The sequence below is a fragment of the Podarcis bocagei genome (genome assembly GCF_964188305.1).
Source record: "Podarcis bocagei genome assembly, chromosome: 7".
NCBI lineage: Eukaryota > Metazoa > Chordata > Lepidosauria > Squamata > Lacertidae > Podarcis > Podarcis bocagei.
In genome coordinates, this window is record NC_138132.1 from 66,637,075 (window position 1) to 66,655,594 (window position 18,520).

At 45.9% G+C, this 18,520-nt stretch overlaps 1 protein-coding gene across 3 annotated transcripts in view; it reads right to left on the bottom strand.

The window, feature by feature from the left end:
• Positions 1-18,520, bottom strand: part of ACOT7 (acyl-CoA thioesterase 7) — a 69,006-nt gene that overhangs the window by 10,428 nt on the left and 40,058 nt on the right. For all 3 annotated transcript variants that reach the window (XM_081201647.1, XM_081201648.1, XM_081201649.1), the window contains 2 exons: positions 12,198-12,314; positions 5-189 (listed from right to left, as the gene is read on the bottom strand). In XM_081201647.1, the coding sequence (XP_081057773.1) occupies positions 5-189; positions 12,198-12,314 (302 nt within the window). The remainder of the gene's footprint in view (positions 1-4; positions 190-12,197; positions 12,315-18,520) is intronic.

An 18,520-nucleotide genomic window follows, 5' to 3' on the forward strand; every position in this document is an offset into this window, starting at 1 on the left:
TTACCACCAGCTGTGGGACAGGGAGCGGCCTTCCCTCCTTGCTTAGGGACACATAGGTGAAGAATGCACTGACAGCCCGATACCGCTCCTGAGACTCGTCCACAAAGGGGTCAGCATCCACAAAGACCTCGATCTCCATGGACTTATTGCTCGTGAAGGTCATGCGCCCAGAAATTGTGATCACGCTGCCTGCAAGACACAGAGGAGTTCATCAAGCTTGGCCCACAGTAGTTCATGCCTGGGTTACCTTCAAGACTGGGTTACTGCAGTGGACTCTATGTGGGGCTTCCCTTGCATCAGATCCAGATTGTGCAGTTTGTGCAGAATGCTGAGGCACAATTGCTGATGGAAGTAAAGACTTGTCCGCACCTCTGCTCAGAGATCTGCACTGTTTGCAGATTTGGTCCCGGGCCAAGTTCAAGGTGTTACTATTGGGATACTAAGCCCTGAATAATGTAGGACCAGTCTACACCTGCGAGACTGTCTTAACCTATATATGCTCACTCGACCGCTTTGATATGCAGAATTGGCATTGTTAGGAGCATCACCTGTTCCGCTTTTGTAAGAAATCAATCTTTTGGCATGGCAGCACCTGCGCTTTGGAACTCCTAGCCTATTGACACCAGGCAGGCGGTTTCACTGTACTCTTTTGGGTGCCTGCTAAAAGCTTTTTGGTTTAGACAAGCCTACCCAGATATTTAGAATGCAGATGTCTTTTTAGTTTGTTGATGGTTTTTATTTTTATTTTTTAAAAAAAGTTATTGCCATTACTAATAATCTAGTTGTTTTATTTTTTGTGTAAACCTTTTTATTCACTACAATCATGCAGTATATAAATTTTATGAAATCGACCAGGTTCTTCAACAGAAGGCAGAAAGGGCAGGTGAGGGGCCAGAATGCCAAGCAGCACTTTTGATGCAGGGAATCACACAAGATGAGCTCAGAGAGTCTCTCTTATGGCACCTCATGTGGGTTCATGGAGGTCAATCAGCTCCCTTTTACATAGCAGGGTCCCAAGGAGGAATTCCATGCTTCTTGAGTGTTTAGGTCCTATAAGAACATCGGAAGAGTCTGCTGGATCAGGCCAAAGGGGGTCCATCTAGTCCAGCATCCTGTTTTTACGGTGGGCGACCAGATGCCTGATTAGGAAACTCATAAGCAGCATCTGAATGAAAGAGTCCTCTTCCCGTCTTTGGCTTCCAGCAACCAGCATTCAGGTGCCTTGCCGCCTCTGACTGTGGAGGAAGAGAGTAGCCATTGTGGCTGGCAGCCACTGCGAGCCTTCTCTTCCACACCAGGCTTTGTCTGTTCAAAGCAAGTCTTTTACCAAGGGTAAAATCAGTAACAGTGGAATTCATGTCAGTGCCATGCACAGCAGCACTTTGGGTACGTGCAAGAGGTCCAGCAATGAAAAACCAGCTGGGGGAGCAGGGAAGGGTGCTGGGTGCCAAGTGGAGTTTGGCAGCTCAAAGCTGTTAAACAGTATTGTCTGCAGCTATCTAGGGTGGAAAAAAGCTGTACTTTTAACTGCTCCCCCCCCCCCACAAAAAAGTTCTGCAACTTGTTTGGATCCTAATGACAAGATGAACTTTTACCAATTCAAGCAGGTTTGTTTTTCAGTTTCCAGTTTGATGTCATCATTTGTACTAGATAAAAACCAGTAGAACAGAGCTTGACTTAGAAGCTACAGGCACTATAAACACTATAAAATAAAATGAAACAAGCTGTAAGAGGGCAACTCCAGCTTGGGTAGCTTTTTGTTTATTTATAACTTCTTTTTTTCCAAAGACAAAGATCTTGTCCAGTGCTGGGGCAAGGAAGGCGCTGGCAGCGAGTCAGCAAATTCCTGAGAAGCAGCTCTGGGCATCTTTTCATGGGCATCGCTGGGAGCCGCACAACCAGGCAAGATTGCAAAAACTGACCCTTGTCAGAGATGCCAAAGGTGTTTCATGCCATTGTGCTGTCAAATCCATGGGCCAGTCCCAAGCAATTAACATGAGGGTGATGGAGCAAGACGTCAGAAGTAGCATTATAATCTGCAAACTGCATGCAGGCCCTGAAAAGTTAGCTAAAGTTCAGTGGGTAAAAAGCTCATTTCGAGAGGTGATACGATAGCCCGCTTCAAATATCTGTAGGGCTTTCACATGGAAGCACATTTGAAGTTTTTTAAGCAGAGTTTGATAGCTGTGTGCTAGGGGTTCTTTAGCTGTGATTCCTGCATTGCAGAGATAGAGGATAGATGACCCTGCGGTCCCAATTCTACAGTTCTATGATATGGGGGAATCTGTGTTCAATTCACAGCTCAGCTGTGGCAGCAGCCCAGCGCTGATCATGGGTTAGTGTCCTATCCTGCTTAACACATCACAAACATGCTGACAAGACCTACCTGTCATCTTCTAAGCAGAGAGGCCACAGAACTGCCTTGACTGTGGTTTGCTTGTTGCAGTTGCACCAGTAAACCATGGTCCCTTACACACACACACACACACACACACACACACACACACACACACACGGAAACATTCATTGCTTTTGTATGTGTGTACTGGGGATACAGTACACAGGAACAGCAGGGGGAATGATTCAGCCTGCAGTCTCCCCCTGGGAACCCAGGCCTCTACAAGCTGACCTGATGGCTACAACATTCAGCCTATTTTATACCCCCCACCCACCCTCTCTCTGCTGCTGATTTGCCTGATCAAGAATTCTGGATTCAGTTACAGATAGGTAGCCGTGTTGGTCTGCCATAGTCAAAATAAAAAAATTCCTTCCAGTAGCACCTTAAAGACCAACTAAGTTAGTTCTTGGTATGAGATTTCGTGTGCATGCACACTCCAGAATTCTGGAGAACTTTAGAGGAGAGAGAGAGAAAGAGCCTGCTCCCCCCCCCCCCCAGACCAGGTTTCAAGGTGGCTCACATGGACTGAAACAACACAGGTAAAATGCAAAAAGCTAAAAACACATACAAAAGATAATTATTAAAAAGTAATTAAATTCTAACAGCTGTTGTTGTTGTTGTTGTTACAAAAACCCTATCTACTGAAAGTGTGCCATAATTTTCACCCATTTGGCTTGGTCCCATTTGGCTGTAGATTTTTGGAGCATCTTAGGGACCAACAGACAACCCTCCTGATTTTATATTTACTGTATCTGCCATGACAAATCGCTTGTTCTGTAATATTTGCTTCTATTATTTTGTTCAGATGCACATACTAAGTGTGTCATAAGTCATCTTGATCTTTAAAAACAAAACATAAGCAAGCAAAACGGAAATGTGGGATAAACACATTTTCACTAATTAAATGAAGCCAAAAATGCATTAATGGTGAACTTTTAGTTTGCAGCACCATCATTTATTCCATGGCGGCAGCCGGGGTGGGGGTGAGGGGCAAATTAACGGAAAGGTACCATTTTCCAGCAAAAGCAATACATTCTGTGCTCTAATTTGTTCGTCTAAGTGCCCTACAGATTATCCAAAGCTGGCTTAGACTTTGCAAATAGATGTCTAGCAATCACTCAAGTGAGGTTTTCAAACACAGGGATGACTCATGGCCCACTAGGGCAGACCCATCTAGCCCGCCTTCCTGCTTCCCACAGTAATCTATCAGATACCTCTGCAAAGCTCGCAAGGGGGGCTTGAAAACAACATCCTGCTCTCGCTGCTGTTGCTTGGCAACCAGAACCCAGAGGTACACTGCCTCTAAACATGGAGGCTCCATACTCTGAAGACACATAAGGCTAATTGATGAAGGCTAAGGAGGTCTGAGTTTGGGCTTTATTTATTTGTTAAATGTATTTCCCACCTTCCTCTCAAAGGAGCCCAGGACAATGAACAAGTGATAAAAAACGATATCCAGATACAGATGCAGCGTGGGAAAGATCTCAGCTTAAAAGGCTTGCTGAATGAGGAAGGTTTTTGGTAGGTGCAGAAACAGTGCCTGTCTAATATTCAAGTGGGGGGGAGTTCCAAAGGGTACATACAACAACACTAAATGCTAGAATCCCGCACTAGGCAGAACAGAGCTTCTGATAAGATGGCATCTGCAGGAGGCCCCCATATGCAGAGCACAGTGATCGACTCGGTATATAAGAGGTGAGACAATCTTTCAGGTATCCTGGGTCCCAAGCTGTATAGGACTTTATACACCAGAATTAGCACCCTGAACTTTGTGTGCGTGACTTCATGAGCTGCTTATGCTACGGACAGTCGTGACACCTTCTGCCAGTGAATTCTGCAAATTAAATTATGATTTGTGTGAAGGTCTGCTTCTGCTGCCAGACAATTTCCCTGGATGACCCTGGGTTCTGGCATTACGGAAGGAGTGGGGAGAGCTTATAAAAGTATGCATGGCATAGAGAAAGGGGATAGAAAGAAGTTTTTCTCCTTATCTCACAACATGAATGGACCACCACTAGCAAAGCTGAATATTTGAAGATTCAGGACAGATAAAAGAAACGACTTCGCCATACAAATCATAAAATAAAAACATTGTCCAGTAGCACCTTAGAGACCAACTAAGTTTGTTCTTGGTATAAGCTTTCGTGTGCATACACACTTCTTCAGTTGCACACAAAAGCTTATACCAAGAACAATCTTAGTTGGTTAAACCACAGAGCCAAGGACTTGCCGATCAGAAGGTCAGTGGTTTGAATCCCCGCAACGGGGTGAGCTCCCGTTGCTCGGTCCCTGCTCCTGCCCACCTAGCAGTTTGAAAGCACACCAAAAAGTGCAAGTAGATAAATAGGTACCGCTCCGGCGGGAAGGTAAACGGCGTTTCCGTGCGCTGCTCTGGTTCACCAGAAGCGGCTTAGTCCTGCTGGCTACATGACCCAGAAGCTTTACGCCGGCTCCCTCGGCCAGTAAAGCGAGATGAGCGCCGCAACCCCAGAGTCGGTCACAACTGGACCTAATGGTCAGGGGTCCCTTTACCTTTAAGGTGCTACTGGACAATTTTTTTATATTTTTATATATATTTCAACTGCATCAGACCAACATGGCTACCTACCTGAATACAAATCATAGTGGAACTCACTCCCACAGGAGGCAGCTATGGCCACCTATTTGGATGATTTGAAAAGAGGACTAGACACATTCGTGGAGGATAAGGCTATCAATGGTCACTAAGCATGATGGCTATGCTCTCCCTCCACAGTTGGAAACAGCAATGCTTCTGAATACATTGCTGGAAAGCCCAGGAGGGGAGAGGGCTGTTGTGCTCAAGTCATGCCTGTGGCAGGCATCTGGTTGGCCACTGAGAGAACAGGATGCTAGACTACATGAGCCCCCTTTGGCCTGAACCCACAGGCTCTTCCTGTTTTCACACCATTCCTGATTTTAAGACTCATTGCAACAGCACTGACATGTTACCCCAGGAATCAACCTAACATGCTCCTCCAGAGACACCCACGTTATATAACCCGCTGAGAGACTGTAGCTGACAGGGGGATCCATTCGGGCACAGGAACTTCTCTCAAGCAGTCGCTCTTTACCACCCCAGGAAGAGACAACAAGAGGGTGTTTTGTAAAATGAACAGCGTTGGAGGAAAAAGGCATGCAGTGGCAAAACCTTTCAGAATAGGTTCATGACGTGCTGTATTCAGTGCTGGACCTGCTCAGCCCATTAATTTCAAGTGGTTTACTCTGAGTACACCTAAGCTCAATGCAGCCCAAGGCATGTGTGCGCCAAATGGCTGGGTGCACATTTCAGCCTTGAGCGCATCACACCAATCCTGGCTGGAGGCATTTTATTAAATCATATTATTAAGTCAAATTTGTAGGTTGGTGCCCACTTCCTTCCACCACAAAAGTCAAGAAACACAAAGACCCTGCCTACATCTTGGAATACTCTGGCCTGCTCATTTCAGCACCTGTTCTTCTGCCACGCCTCACCACCCTCTGTGCATTTGCCTGACGGGCTGCAAATGTCAGGCGTGTTTTTGAATTACTGAAACTTGGGTTGTAGATTTGTGCTCCCATGCACTCCCTCCCTTTTTTAGGTTAACAGCCTGAATCTGCTGTTTTATTCATGCACGGAACAGCCTACTCTGCAACTTTAAGCATTAGAGTGGGGGGAGGGGGGAGAGAAGAGAGGGAAAGAGCCAATCCAGAACACATGACTATCATTAAAACACACACTGGGGGGTGGGGATGGATGAGAAACAGTAAAGTCAGATGGTTTTTCCACATCTCTGCGATTGAATAAGAGCACCTAATCAGTTTTGACATTTAAAAGAGAAACAGCAGGTTCCATCTGTTAAGAGATGCTATTATCTGTAATTTCAAGCCTCCTTTGTGATGTGAAGGAAAGGAAATGGATCCCTTAGCATGGAAAGCAAACAAGACTGATCCCCAGAACAGTGTGTGTGTGTGTGTGTGTGTGTGTGTGTGTGTGTGTGTGTGTGTCCCCTCCCCCTCCCCAGACACACATCTGGTTGGAAAAGGAAAAACATAGCTAGTGCCAGACACCCCTCCCCCTCAGATACAGAATTCCAGCTGCTGAGAGGGGTGGCCCAAGTCAGCCTGGAGCCCGCTAGATGTTTGGAACCACAACTCCCATTAGCCTCAGTCAGGAGGTTCATGCCCCTGTCACCCCCAGCATCATACAGCTATGCTGGCTAAGGCTGATGGGAGTGGTATCTCAAAACATCTGGTGAGCCCCAGGCTGTCCCACAGCAACTTGTGGGCTTGGGACCCACAGCTGGGTTGCAGCCTGGTCTAAGATCGGTCGCAGCACCAGTACCAGACAGATGCATGTCTGGGTTCAAGAAAGGAGCCAGGTGTGAAATCACTGAAGTCCACTAGGCAACACTGAGGCCACCATCCCTTCGTTTCACTGATGACCTGCAGGAACTGCCATTCAGAAGCACCCTGTATCTAAAACATGGAGGCACCATTCAGTATCAGGGAGCAAATAATAACAGATAATACATCCTCCTCCATTAATTTGTCTAATCCTTCTTTAAAGATGCCCATGAGCACACCCCATGGCAGTGAAGTACAAATTTCTGCACTGTGTGAATGGGCAGTTTGTTTGTTTTTGTCTGTCCTGAATCTACAGTCCAAATCTCCATTAAAAGAGGGTTGGACAAATTCATGGAGGATATCAATGGCTACTAAACATGATGGCTATGTTCACTTCTACAGTGAAAGCCACACGGCGGGAGAGTGCTCTTGTGGTCAGATCCTGCTTGCAGGTTTCCTTTGGGGGCAACTAGTTGGCCATTGTAAGAACAGGATGCTAGGCTAGATTGGCCACTGGCTTGATCCAGCACACGCTTCTTATGTTCTTATTTCACAATATGATCCTGAATTCTTATTACGAGAGAACTTCTCTGCACACACTGCATAATTTTATGCACCTCCATCATGTCAACCTTCTCCCACAAACTAAAAGAATCAAATGCTTAACCGCTTCCTCATAGAGGAGGTGCTACAATCCCTCGACAATTGTTGCCCTTATCTGAACCTTTCTCAGCTCTGTAACAAGATGGCACACTCAGATAGCATTCTCTGCAAACACATTAGACGTTACTTGGTTAACGCCAAGCTTGACAGCACCCCCCTAGCTGTAAGACGCTTATAACATTTGGGAACTGCTGGTATTTCTCCACAAGGGCAGCTCATCTCCAGTGCATGTCTAATACTTCTTCATAAGATCTATTTGGGCAAAATTTTAACAGGTTCATGATTTCCTTTTTTTTCCTATAGCAAATACCCCAGAGACAGGTAAAGGCAGGAGCAAAGACACCCGAAGGTGTGAAAGCCGTCTTGCAATGTTATTGTCTTCTTCTGCTCCAAAAGGAATTACACACAGCTGGAGGCTCAGTCACAGAATGTGTCATGCCAGAGTTTGTTGCACTGGGTGTATGTGTTTCTCATGGAATTTTCTGTGAACAAAGGTATCCAATACCCTGGTGGTCACAGCCAGATGAAATAATGTGGCTTTTAACCTTCCTCCAATAGGCTACATTCCAGTCACATGGAAGTCTCTATACACATGAACACACCCCTCTCCATCCACGGCAGCAGGAGCCATTAGCACAGTTCAGGGACATGCTCCAGCCAGGCAAAAGAATGTCAGGAGGGTGCAGAGCAGGACCAACAAGGGGTGTGGCCTGCGGAGAGTTCCGAGGGGCTGATAAGAGAGTTCTGGGGGCCTCTTTTGGGCCTGAGATCACACATCTCTGCATTAACACATTCGAAACAGCCAGCAGAGATAAACAACAATTAAAAGTCATGGGGGGGGGGAGAGAGAGAAGTCTTCGTACCTAAAAAAATTAATGCCCCCATCAAGTCTTTCTGCAGAAGAGAGTTCTGCACGAAGGGCTCCCCACGGGGGACAAAGCAGCCTCTTCAGTTGCCACCCACCTCACCTGGCAGGGGTGCCTAAAGAAGGGAGACCTCTGGTGCTATTCGTGGGGCCTAAAAGCAGATGGATGGGCAGGTGGACAGAAACTGAAGACACAAGTTGTGTAGGGAAGTGGTGGCTAACCCATGGCCTACCCAAATGGTTTGTACCGCCCCCTCACAAGACCCCCAACAATTTTGCAGCGGTGGCAGCAGATTTATTTGTTAACACATAAACGTACCAGGCTGCTCTGCAACCAATGTTTTTGGTGTGTTATGGATGGCTTTGTGCTAGCAACTGAGGCAGGATCAGCACTGTTGCTCACCTCCTGCTTCCGCATTCTAGAACGCTCAGCAGTTTTTCCCTGAGTGCAAAAATTAGAACAAATAACTTGCTATTTTGAAGGTTACTGTGGCCAGTTAGACCCCAATTAATGTGAGTGGGGGAATGCAACGCTGCCGGACCAAGGTGTCAGCGAGGGGGAAGAGAGGATCTAAATGTTTTCAAAGTAGTGAAACTCTCATCTGAACAAAACAGTTCCTTGAAGCAGCAGCTAAGGTTTAATTGAGGATTTAGCCCCCATGTATTGCTTTTTGCAATTCATATCTCCAGCAACCATACGAAGAAGGGGACAAATTAATCAGCAATGTATCAACATTGAAATTAACATTGACTTCCAAACCCTGCATAACTTGACAACTTTACTGTAAACAGCAAACCTTAATACCTTGTCACACAAACATGCCCCCCTCCAACAAAAAAACCCAAATACTTTTCCTGGTTTTTGTTTTGCTTTTGAACAGGGGCCTATCTGATTCCAGCATAGTAGCATAAACATAAACAAACAAACAAAATCTCTAGAGGATTAAGCACTACCTTTGGTGATCCAGCATAGAAAGAAAGCAGATAAAAATGTCAAGAAAGGAAAATATCCTGCACGCCTCCATTCTCAACTGCATTGTGTGGTAGGTAAATAACACAGATGTAAAACATGAAGATGGGAGGGAAATCGCACTCCCTCCCTGCCCAGCTGGTTGCTTCCATGCCCAAATGCCCAGTTTGGATAATAAATTTCGGGTTTTTTTTTTAAAAAAAAAACATTGACAGAGAAAGAGGCAAGTCCCAGGGTTCATGTAATTTTAAAGTCAGCTGTGAAAGGCGTCCACCCCAGTGACTTGCAGCTGGTGAGCTGTCACTTCTGGTATGAATTTGCCTTGGGAAAGGGACAGACAAGCGGCAATTATTCCTTACTGTGTGCCCCGGCTTGTGTGGGTGGGAGCAAAAGGCAGCTTGCTTTTTCCAAGTTCACCCCTGAGAAGGAAGAGCACGCAGCCTGGCTAGGCAAGAAGCTCATCTCCATTTAGGAAGGGTTTGGCTTCCTAGCACTAGATTAATACCTGCAAGGCTGAAAAGCCCTGCCGACAACAAGGCACCCCACGAACCGGCAAATCAGGCTGCGTCATTTCCTATTTCAGAAAGCAGGAATGAACAGATCACTATGCCAATTGTCAATTTCTCATTGTTTAATCCTAATTTTGTCCTGCCCTGTTTCCACATTAATCTGCAATTTTCTAAAAAAAAACCCAGAAATCCACACACACACAAATTAAATATGTATTTAGATAGGTATTGTGATGAAGTATTTTATTTCAAGCTTCGAAAGGTATTTTATCCCAACACACACCTTTTTCAAATGCATTTTGGTATGTTTTTTTGAGGAGAGAACCGTCTAGCAAACTCTAAAGGATCATTACAATCCGATCTGTGTATTAGGTTTGGGAGGTGTGAATTAAGATATGCCAGCTTTAAAATTTGGAGCAAAGTAAATTCTCTCCCAGCTTTAATGGAGAGAAGGTTATGTGCATATGTGTGTATTGTTGTTTTTTAAAAAAGGTTTATTGCGGTAGGTCAGGGGTGTTCATTACAGATCTCAGATTAGCTTCAATGTTGCCAGGAAAAAGCTGGCGGCTCAAAGAGAACAACGCCGAATTGGAACTCTATGAACTCCTGCTGAAATTCATGGGATTTTTCCACTGCAGTCAGAGACCCAACACTGAGCTGGAAAAGTCAGCCATTCAGGAGGCTGTTTCTCTCCACGCAGGGGTAAACACCTCTGACCCACATTCTATCCCATAAAGATTTTGAGAGCTAATTTAATCCAGTCAAGCTTTCAGAAACAGAACATGCTCAAAAGTCAACGCGGCAACTGACAGTCAGAAGGGAAGGGCTTGCTTCTCAACTCAAAGGTAAATGTCACTGAGTCAAGAGGGGGAGCTCCTTCCCACACCCTACTAATGTTTTCATGTGTTTTCCTCAAAGAGTCTCAGCACTACCCACACGGTTTGCTGGGGCACACTGTGGATCCAAAGAAACAGCTGAGGGCTCCTGTGACCCAGCTGGATGTGCCCACAAGGGAGGCTGCCTGCTGCACCCCTGCATGGTTCAGTGATAGCATGCCACTGTCTGTAGCACCTAGTATTTAGGAAGAAGGAAAAAGCTATCATGCTCTCATCCTGCCTGCGGCTCACTGCTCTTAGGAACCAAAGCTGGACTGCATGGCTCTCTGCCTGACTCAGCAGAGAGATGGGGGGAAATATATACTGACTTCTAAGTTCTCTCTATACACATAACAGAGCATTCAGTATTGGTTCAGTATGGTGGGAAACGCAGCCCTGCTTGGAAGGCCACTGACACTCCATGCCCTTGCTGGAAAACCGAGCATTTCTCCCTCCCTGCTAGGAGACAAGGTGTGGCAGCTTTCAAAGATCCATGCTGGGATCACCTTCCTTTCATTGCAATGCAATGTACACTCTGTATTTTCAAATATATATTCCATATTATTTTAATTCTATTGCAGTTTAATTGTTGTTTCAATGATTATCTTTCATATGCTTTTAGCTTTTTGTACTATATCTAAATACACGTAAGCTGCCTTGCATCCTGGTCCGGGAGAAAGGCGGGATACAAATAAATATAATTCATAAAATAATAATAAAAATCATGTAGGATTCTGCAGAGCAGAAACTAGATCTCCCTTCTACCAAGTTTCCCTTTGTCTTTGCACAGCAAGCGTATTTGGGGAAAAAACCCAGCGGAAGAAGCAGTGCTCTACCAGGGATGCTCTGAGCCGGGCACAGGCAAAAAGTGCAGGCTGGGCAGCAAGTCGTCAGGACCACAGAGAGCTCCCTGTGGGCTGACAGCACCTTCAGGCCAGATGCAACTGGCTGACCAGCAGGGAGCTTGGAGTATGGCTTGCCTGGAGCCAACTCAAGGCTGATATGGGCTTTGCAGAGAAAGGGGTGTTTGAAGTCCTGCCCCCTAGGAGAAAGCATGCAGTTCCTCAGGCGTGGGATGCCTCCTGAAGCCCCAAGCTGGTCACAGTGGTCTACAGGGATACAAGGGAATCTGGGGAGGTGAAACTGTTTTCTAAGGAGCAGGGGAGACCTCACTGCCTGCAAGGACTCTTCACTTGGGAAGGATGAATTGTCCATAGTAGAACATCAGCTTTGCATTCAAAAAAACCGGTATGCCATCCCCAGCACCTCATGATAGGGCTCCATGCCTAAACCCCTGGAGATACATTGCTGGTTAGTGCATACAACACTGAACTGGATCCACCAATGGTCTGACTCAGCATAAGGCACCTCCTTATGTTCCTCCTTCCATGCGGCGATCTCTAGCAGGGCAGCCAATTTGCTGTCTCTTACAGCAGTTCAGGCATCTGGTCCTCTCCTTCCTCAAGTCTTTGGACCCTCCGTCTGACTTGGGAGTAAGGCCAATGTCTTGGGCCATGAAAGTGTAAATGCAACAGAAAAAATGAAATGCTTATGCCCACCCCCACCAATTTACCTTTTTTAATCTTTTCATGAAAATTGATGGCATCCACGGATGCAGTGACTATGTTGGTCTTGCAATGGCGAGCAGCAACGATCCCAGCTACCTCATCCATCAGCTTCATAGTAACACCTGCAGGAAAGAGAATGGCCAGTTATTAACTGAGGCAGCCACAAGAGGAGGAAGCCTGCCCCATCTGACTGGGCTGCCCCAGCCACTCTGGGCAATAAGCAACCCAATTGCCCTCTTTCACCCTCAGCCACTGGGCTCCCCACATTCCTCCTCTGGCTCCTAAGTCTTGAGCAGAACCTGCAGAAAGGCTTTCAGATTTTTCCTCTTTAAGGACTGGAAAGCTGCTGTTTGGAAGCATGCAAAAATTACTCTGTTCTATCCTGGTGGCCATTCTTTCAGGCTGCAGAAAATAAATCATACAACTTCTCTACGGAAGTGCAGAAACTGGCACAGCCCACAGAATTCAGCAGGTTGAGTGTATCATTTTTTATGTTATTTTAAAACATGCATGTTTCTAAATCTTAAGGATGCAAACCCCCTCCCCCAAACCACACCAGGCTCAGAAGCATATGGCATGCCTCTGAAGCCAGAGTGCGGCTTCCTTCATATCTGGGCTTAAGAGGCATGAGCATGGATAATATTGCCTTAGTTTTATAATGCTAGCCCATCAGTTCCCTTAACATTCCGTTCACACTGCAGGTTACAGAACTCTGGCTATTTTACTGCTATACTGGCATGCTGTGCTACATTTTATTCATACCAGTGGACACAGGTGGCATAAAAACAATCACTAATCTCTCCCTGCTTTCCACACAGGCATGTTTCTATTCCCCCATGTTCCCCACACCCATAAAAATAGCAGGAAGAGTTGTAAGCCGGTATAGGTAAAGGTAAAGGGACCCCTGACCATTAGGTCCAGTCGTGGCCAACTCTGGGGTTGCGGTGCTCATCTCGCTTTATTGGCTGAGGGAGCCAGTGTACAGCTTCCTGGTCATGTGGCCAGCATGACTGAGCCACTTCTGGCGAACCAGAGCAGCGCACGGAAACGCCGTTTACCTTCCCGCCGGAGCGGTACCTATTTATCTACTTGCACTTGACGCGCTTTCAAACTGCTAGGTTGGCAGGAGCAGGGACCGAGCAATGGGAGCTCACCCCGTTGCGGGGATTCGAACCACCGACCTTCTGATTGGCAAGTCCTAGGCTCTGTGGTTTAACCCACAGTGCCACCCACATCCCTGTAAGCCGGTATACTGCCCCAAATTTTGTCACTTTGCTCCCACAATTTTCCAGCTTAAGGGGGTTGCAAACAGATCTCTCCTGGAATCAAATAACATGGAAATGAGCGCTAAACATGCACTGTGTTCCATTAGTTTTCCAGAAGTGGCTTTTACGTCATGTGAAGGCTCAAATACAATGCAGTTTGGGGGAAATTGGGGAAATAGAATCAACTGCTGTGTGGACGCAGCCCTGGTAGGGCTTCAAAAAGCAGAGGTTATGTCTTCCCAGAAGCCTTGAATTCTTATCTTAGGAATTAGCTACACATGACTAGTTCAAGTTTTCAGCACTCAGTAACACCACTGAGGAAACACCCCAACTTCCCTCCAGCAGCTGGATCTTTCCCCCAAAAAAGTATTTGTGTGTTTGTTTAAAACAAAACAGGAAAAGCCACAGAACAAAGAACATAACGACGTTCCAGGAGTCATACCATGACATAAACACTGAAATATTCCATGATGATATAGCAGACTCAGCCCGGCAGGCCATTAGTTAGTGTATTGTCAAAGAGCAGATCCTCCAAACTTTTATCTGTGAACCAGATGGGAGTATACAGATTGGTGCGTTTCACAGCAGATACTACAAATGTGAACCAAATTCTGGTGAATAAATCTTGTTTAATTAGGTCTTTGTGCAGACTTCTTTCATTTGTGAGCTTTTCTGCCAAGAAAGCTCTCCAGGCTCGGTCGAGCAAAGCAGACAGAGAGACAAGTTTGAGGCTTGTTTCCAGTTTTTAGCAATTTCCTGTCGAGGAGCAGCAGCCAGTGAGTGCTATCAAGCCTTTCTCTGCAAGCTTGTTATTTGAATTCTAGAAAGTGGATGAGAGCTAAGGACAGAGATCCACAGCTAGCTAGACTGTAAAGGAACACATTCTCTTAATATCAATTCTTAAGAGTTCCAAAATCCTGACTGACCAGAGAGGCCTTTGGGAGTAGGGCACAGCCAGAATCTAGAATACCCATCCCGAAGAGATCTGCCTCGACCCTTCCTGGAGGGTCTTCCACTGCAGGATGAAGACCTACTGTATTTTTCGCTCTATAAACCGTACCCAACCATAACACGCACATAGTTTTTAGAGGAGGAAAATCCGTAGGCATGCCACCCGTAGGCATTCCCTCCATAACACGCACAGACATTTCCCCTTACTTTCTAGGAGGGAAAAAGTGAGTGTTATGGTGCAAAAAATATGGTATTTTAAGGAAGGTCTTTGGTTGCTAGTGATCTTAGTGAACTCTGGAGTTTACCTCTGCTCTTTTATTGCTGTTTCTTCTTTGAAGTAGTAATGTTTTAAGCATTTTTACTGTATTTTCAAATTCCTTTTTCTTTTTTGGGCCCAACAGCCATTTTTGGAACGGCAGGACACAAGCATTTTAAATAAATGCACAATACATACTGCAGCTTAACAAGGCCCTAAGATCTTCAGAGAAAATGTAGCTGATTTTGGAAGGACAATAAAATGCGCTGAAATTTTAAGGTCTGCGGGGAAACAGAATTCCTTTCCTCCAGACTCTCTTTTGGAACGGTCTCTGATCAAAAGGAAGCCTGCATTCTTCCTCCAGGCTTCAATTTCCACTTCCCCACAAGGTTTAAGGAACATAAAAGAAGAGGCCAAGCCATTCTTCTACAGGAAAAAAACCAGGCAAAGCAATTTAAGGCAAAGCACAGCAAGTGTTACAGGCAAGTGGAGCATTCATCACAGCAGGTAAGAAAGGAGGGGAGGGGGAAAGAGGAAGGACTGTGACTTATAAACAAGTCAACATCCATTCTGACAAGATTTTTAAGCAGCATAGAGGCCTTTGGGAGGGGAGGATGTGAAGTAGCTTCTCACACTCCTAGCTGAGTAAGATTGTCTTCCATGAAGACAAAGTAAAGCCTGTTCTCCAACTGGAGCACTCGCAGGCCAGTGCTTCCCAGTTATCAGTGCTTATACTACATTTTTAAAGGCTTGCCTTGAGAGCATCTTCAAAACCAAACAGGGGGTGGGGGGTGGGAGATGAATTGCTTGAAATGTTGGTGCTACCGTTTTGATCCCCAAAACTTAGAGAGTGGGGAAGAAATTATTTACTTACAGTGCTTTTTATACATATATGCAATACAATAATGACAGTTTCCTTGGACAAATTAAAAGTAGCTGTAAAAAAAAAAGGACACTATGAAAATCTAATGCAGCACAAAATCAAAGATGTAACCACAACACAAAGGTCACAGCTGCACTGAAGATTTACAGGCCTTTTAAATTCCTGGCGTACCTATATTTAAAAGAGAGAGATTAAAAAATAAGATTGCCCATGTTCTCTCGGTCCTGGAAGTATAATAAATTAGGTGACGGGCAAGCCACTCTGGGTAGTGCACTTTGAACAGAGGGATGCTCCAAGCATCCTGCTCTCTTAATCATTAGCTGGAAACAACAGAGGAAGAGACAACTACCATATTTTTCTGTCTATAAGACACCCCCATGTATAAGAAGCCCTCTATTCTGGGGGACTCCAATTTAAGAAAAAAATTGTGTATTTTACTATCCATGTATAAGACGCCCCCAAATTTTTGACATTATTTTTTAGGAAAATAACCTAGTCTTATACACGGGAAAATATGGTATATCTGGGACTGCATCCAGCCATGCTCCTGAGCACCTCCACAGGAGATGATGGCTGGGTAAACTAGCATGGGATAGTGCTAAAAGGGTCAGATTAGGACTGAGTGAGACAGGGCCACTAAAGCCTCCTCATTTCTCCATCCCATTGCAGGCCCCACTGGGAGGCACAGGGAGCTGTAGACAGCAAAGCCCCCTTGTGCTGACAGAGTTTCGCTCTCACTGAGAGCCAATGGTTGCTGCAACGGTTAAATTTGTTGGACTAGGACCTGGGAGACCGGGGTTCAAAACCCCACTCGGTCATGAAGCTCACTGGGTGGCCTTGGGTCAGTCACTCTGCCTCTTTCTGCCTAACCTACCTCACAGGGTTGTTGTAAGGATAAAATGGGGGAAAGGAAGGACCATATGTGCTGCCTTGTGCTCCTTGTAATCAATTAAAATAATCTCCTGGTCCAATCTATTGCACGTCTGACACTGGTTTTCTGAAAGACTTCCTGCATGCCACTACATTTGGTCCACGTGGGCAGATATCAGGCTTTTTAGAATGGGGCAAAAGAATCAGATTGACATGGGGAAGTGGCTTGCAAGTCTCTCTCTCTCCCTCTCTCTCTCTCTCTCTCTCTCTCTCACACACACACACACACACACACACACACGGTGTTCTTTGCTGCCTAGCATTATGGCCTGTGAAATAAACAGCGTACAGGTTGGGAAGTCAGAGAGAGACGCAACCCCATTTCTTTTACTACTTGCTTTCAGCGTATTCCATAGAGATGCAGCCGCCCCCCCACCCCCCGGCCTGAAGCAAGGCAGTGTGGCTCCAACTGACAGGGAAGCTAACAGTTACTAAAAATACCCTGGCAAGTGCACGCTCACTAGAACCGTGACTTCCTTCCTTGCACTGCTGTTAAAGCAACAGCAACAGGAGGAAGAGCATGTTGTCTTCCTAAAACAAGGACCGTCACTTCCCCCATCATGCTGTGTGCTTCCCTAGAAGCAAGGGTGGAAATGCTCAGTGCACTGATGTAGCAGCACGGAAGAGAGGGACAAGTGATCCTATATGTTATGGGGGAATCATGCAAAATAGGAAAGCTGTTTAAGTGGCATCTGCGTCTCTTGTTTAATGTGGGGATCTGTCCTAAGCACAGCTCACCGTCGGCAGGCCGGGTCTCGCGGACACCCCATGAAGCTGAACATTGGAGGATTCGGGGAAGATAAAAGAAAGTCCTTCTTCAAATAGCGAAACTATGGAACTCACTGCCACACTGGCTACTAAGTCAGGCTATGCTCTGCATCCACGGCTGGAGAGAATAATGCTTCTGAACACCAGTTTCTGGAAGCCAAAGGATGCTTGCTGGTTTCCTACAGGCATCTGGTTGGCCACTGAGAGAACAGGAGGCTGGGCTACATGGGCCATGCTTATGTCTGTCTCAAAACACAGCCAGGGATAACACGTGAGAGCTTTAAAAATCCGAACTGTATTCTCAAACTCAAACCATGATCTTATCTTTGCACTCATGGTTGTGAAACTGTGCCAGCATTTAGCTATGTTTGGCGGGGGGCGGGGGGGGGGGACAGTACAGTGCCACTCTTTGTCTCTCTCCCCCCTTTCCACGTGACCTCAGAGAGGACGTCTGGAACCAGCATCACAGTGGTATGAAGTGGATGTGGGCTAACAAACTGAGACTTAAACCAAATAAGAATAGATCCTGATTTATAGGGACACAGGTGGTCCTACAGGGTGAGAGTGCCCCCTCCCCACCCAAGAGCAGCTTGCAGTTCTCCTGGAACCAAGCTCTGCTCCATGATACATCAGGTCAGTAGTTGTGGCATGACATGCTTTTGCAGAGATTCAACTTGTGCGGCAGCAATGTCCTTTCTTAGAAAAAGCAGGTCTTGACACTCACACTTGGATCACATCAAAGCTACACCGTGTGAGGCTGCCTTTAGTAATGTCAGCAGGCACAAAATGGCCAATTCTGTCTGCAACAGGTAGGGCTGTCCCCTTTGGAACACCAACTTCAATGTTATCAGATCTCCACTGGTTTCTGATCAGCTTCCAAGCTTCGTGCTTTATTGATGTTTGGTATATTATAAGCTCATTTGCTTCACCATAATTTTGGAGTAAATTAACTTTTGTTCCATCTTCCTCCATTCTGCTGCTTTAGGCTTTTACCTTTTATTTTATTTTTATCGGACTAGCTTTGGGTTGGACTCAAACCTGGTTGGCTTTAAAGGAGGATTAGACAAATTCATGGGTGTTGGTGGCTATTGGTATTCAGAAGCATTGCTGCCTCCACAATTGGAGGAAGCACTGCTTCTGAATACCAATTGCTGTAAACTGCAGGAGAGGAGAATTGGATTCCCAGAGGCATCTGGCTGGCTACTATGAGAACAGGATGCTGGACTAGATGGGTCACTGGCCTGATCTGGTGGGCTCTTCTTATGACCTAGGAGG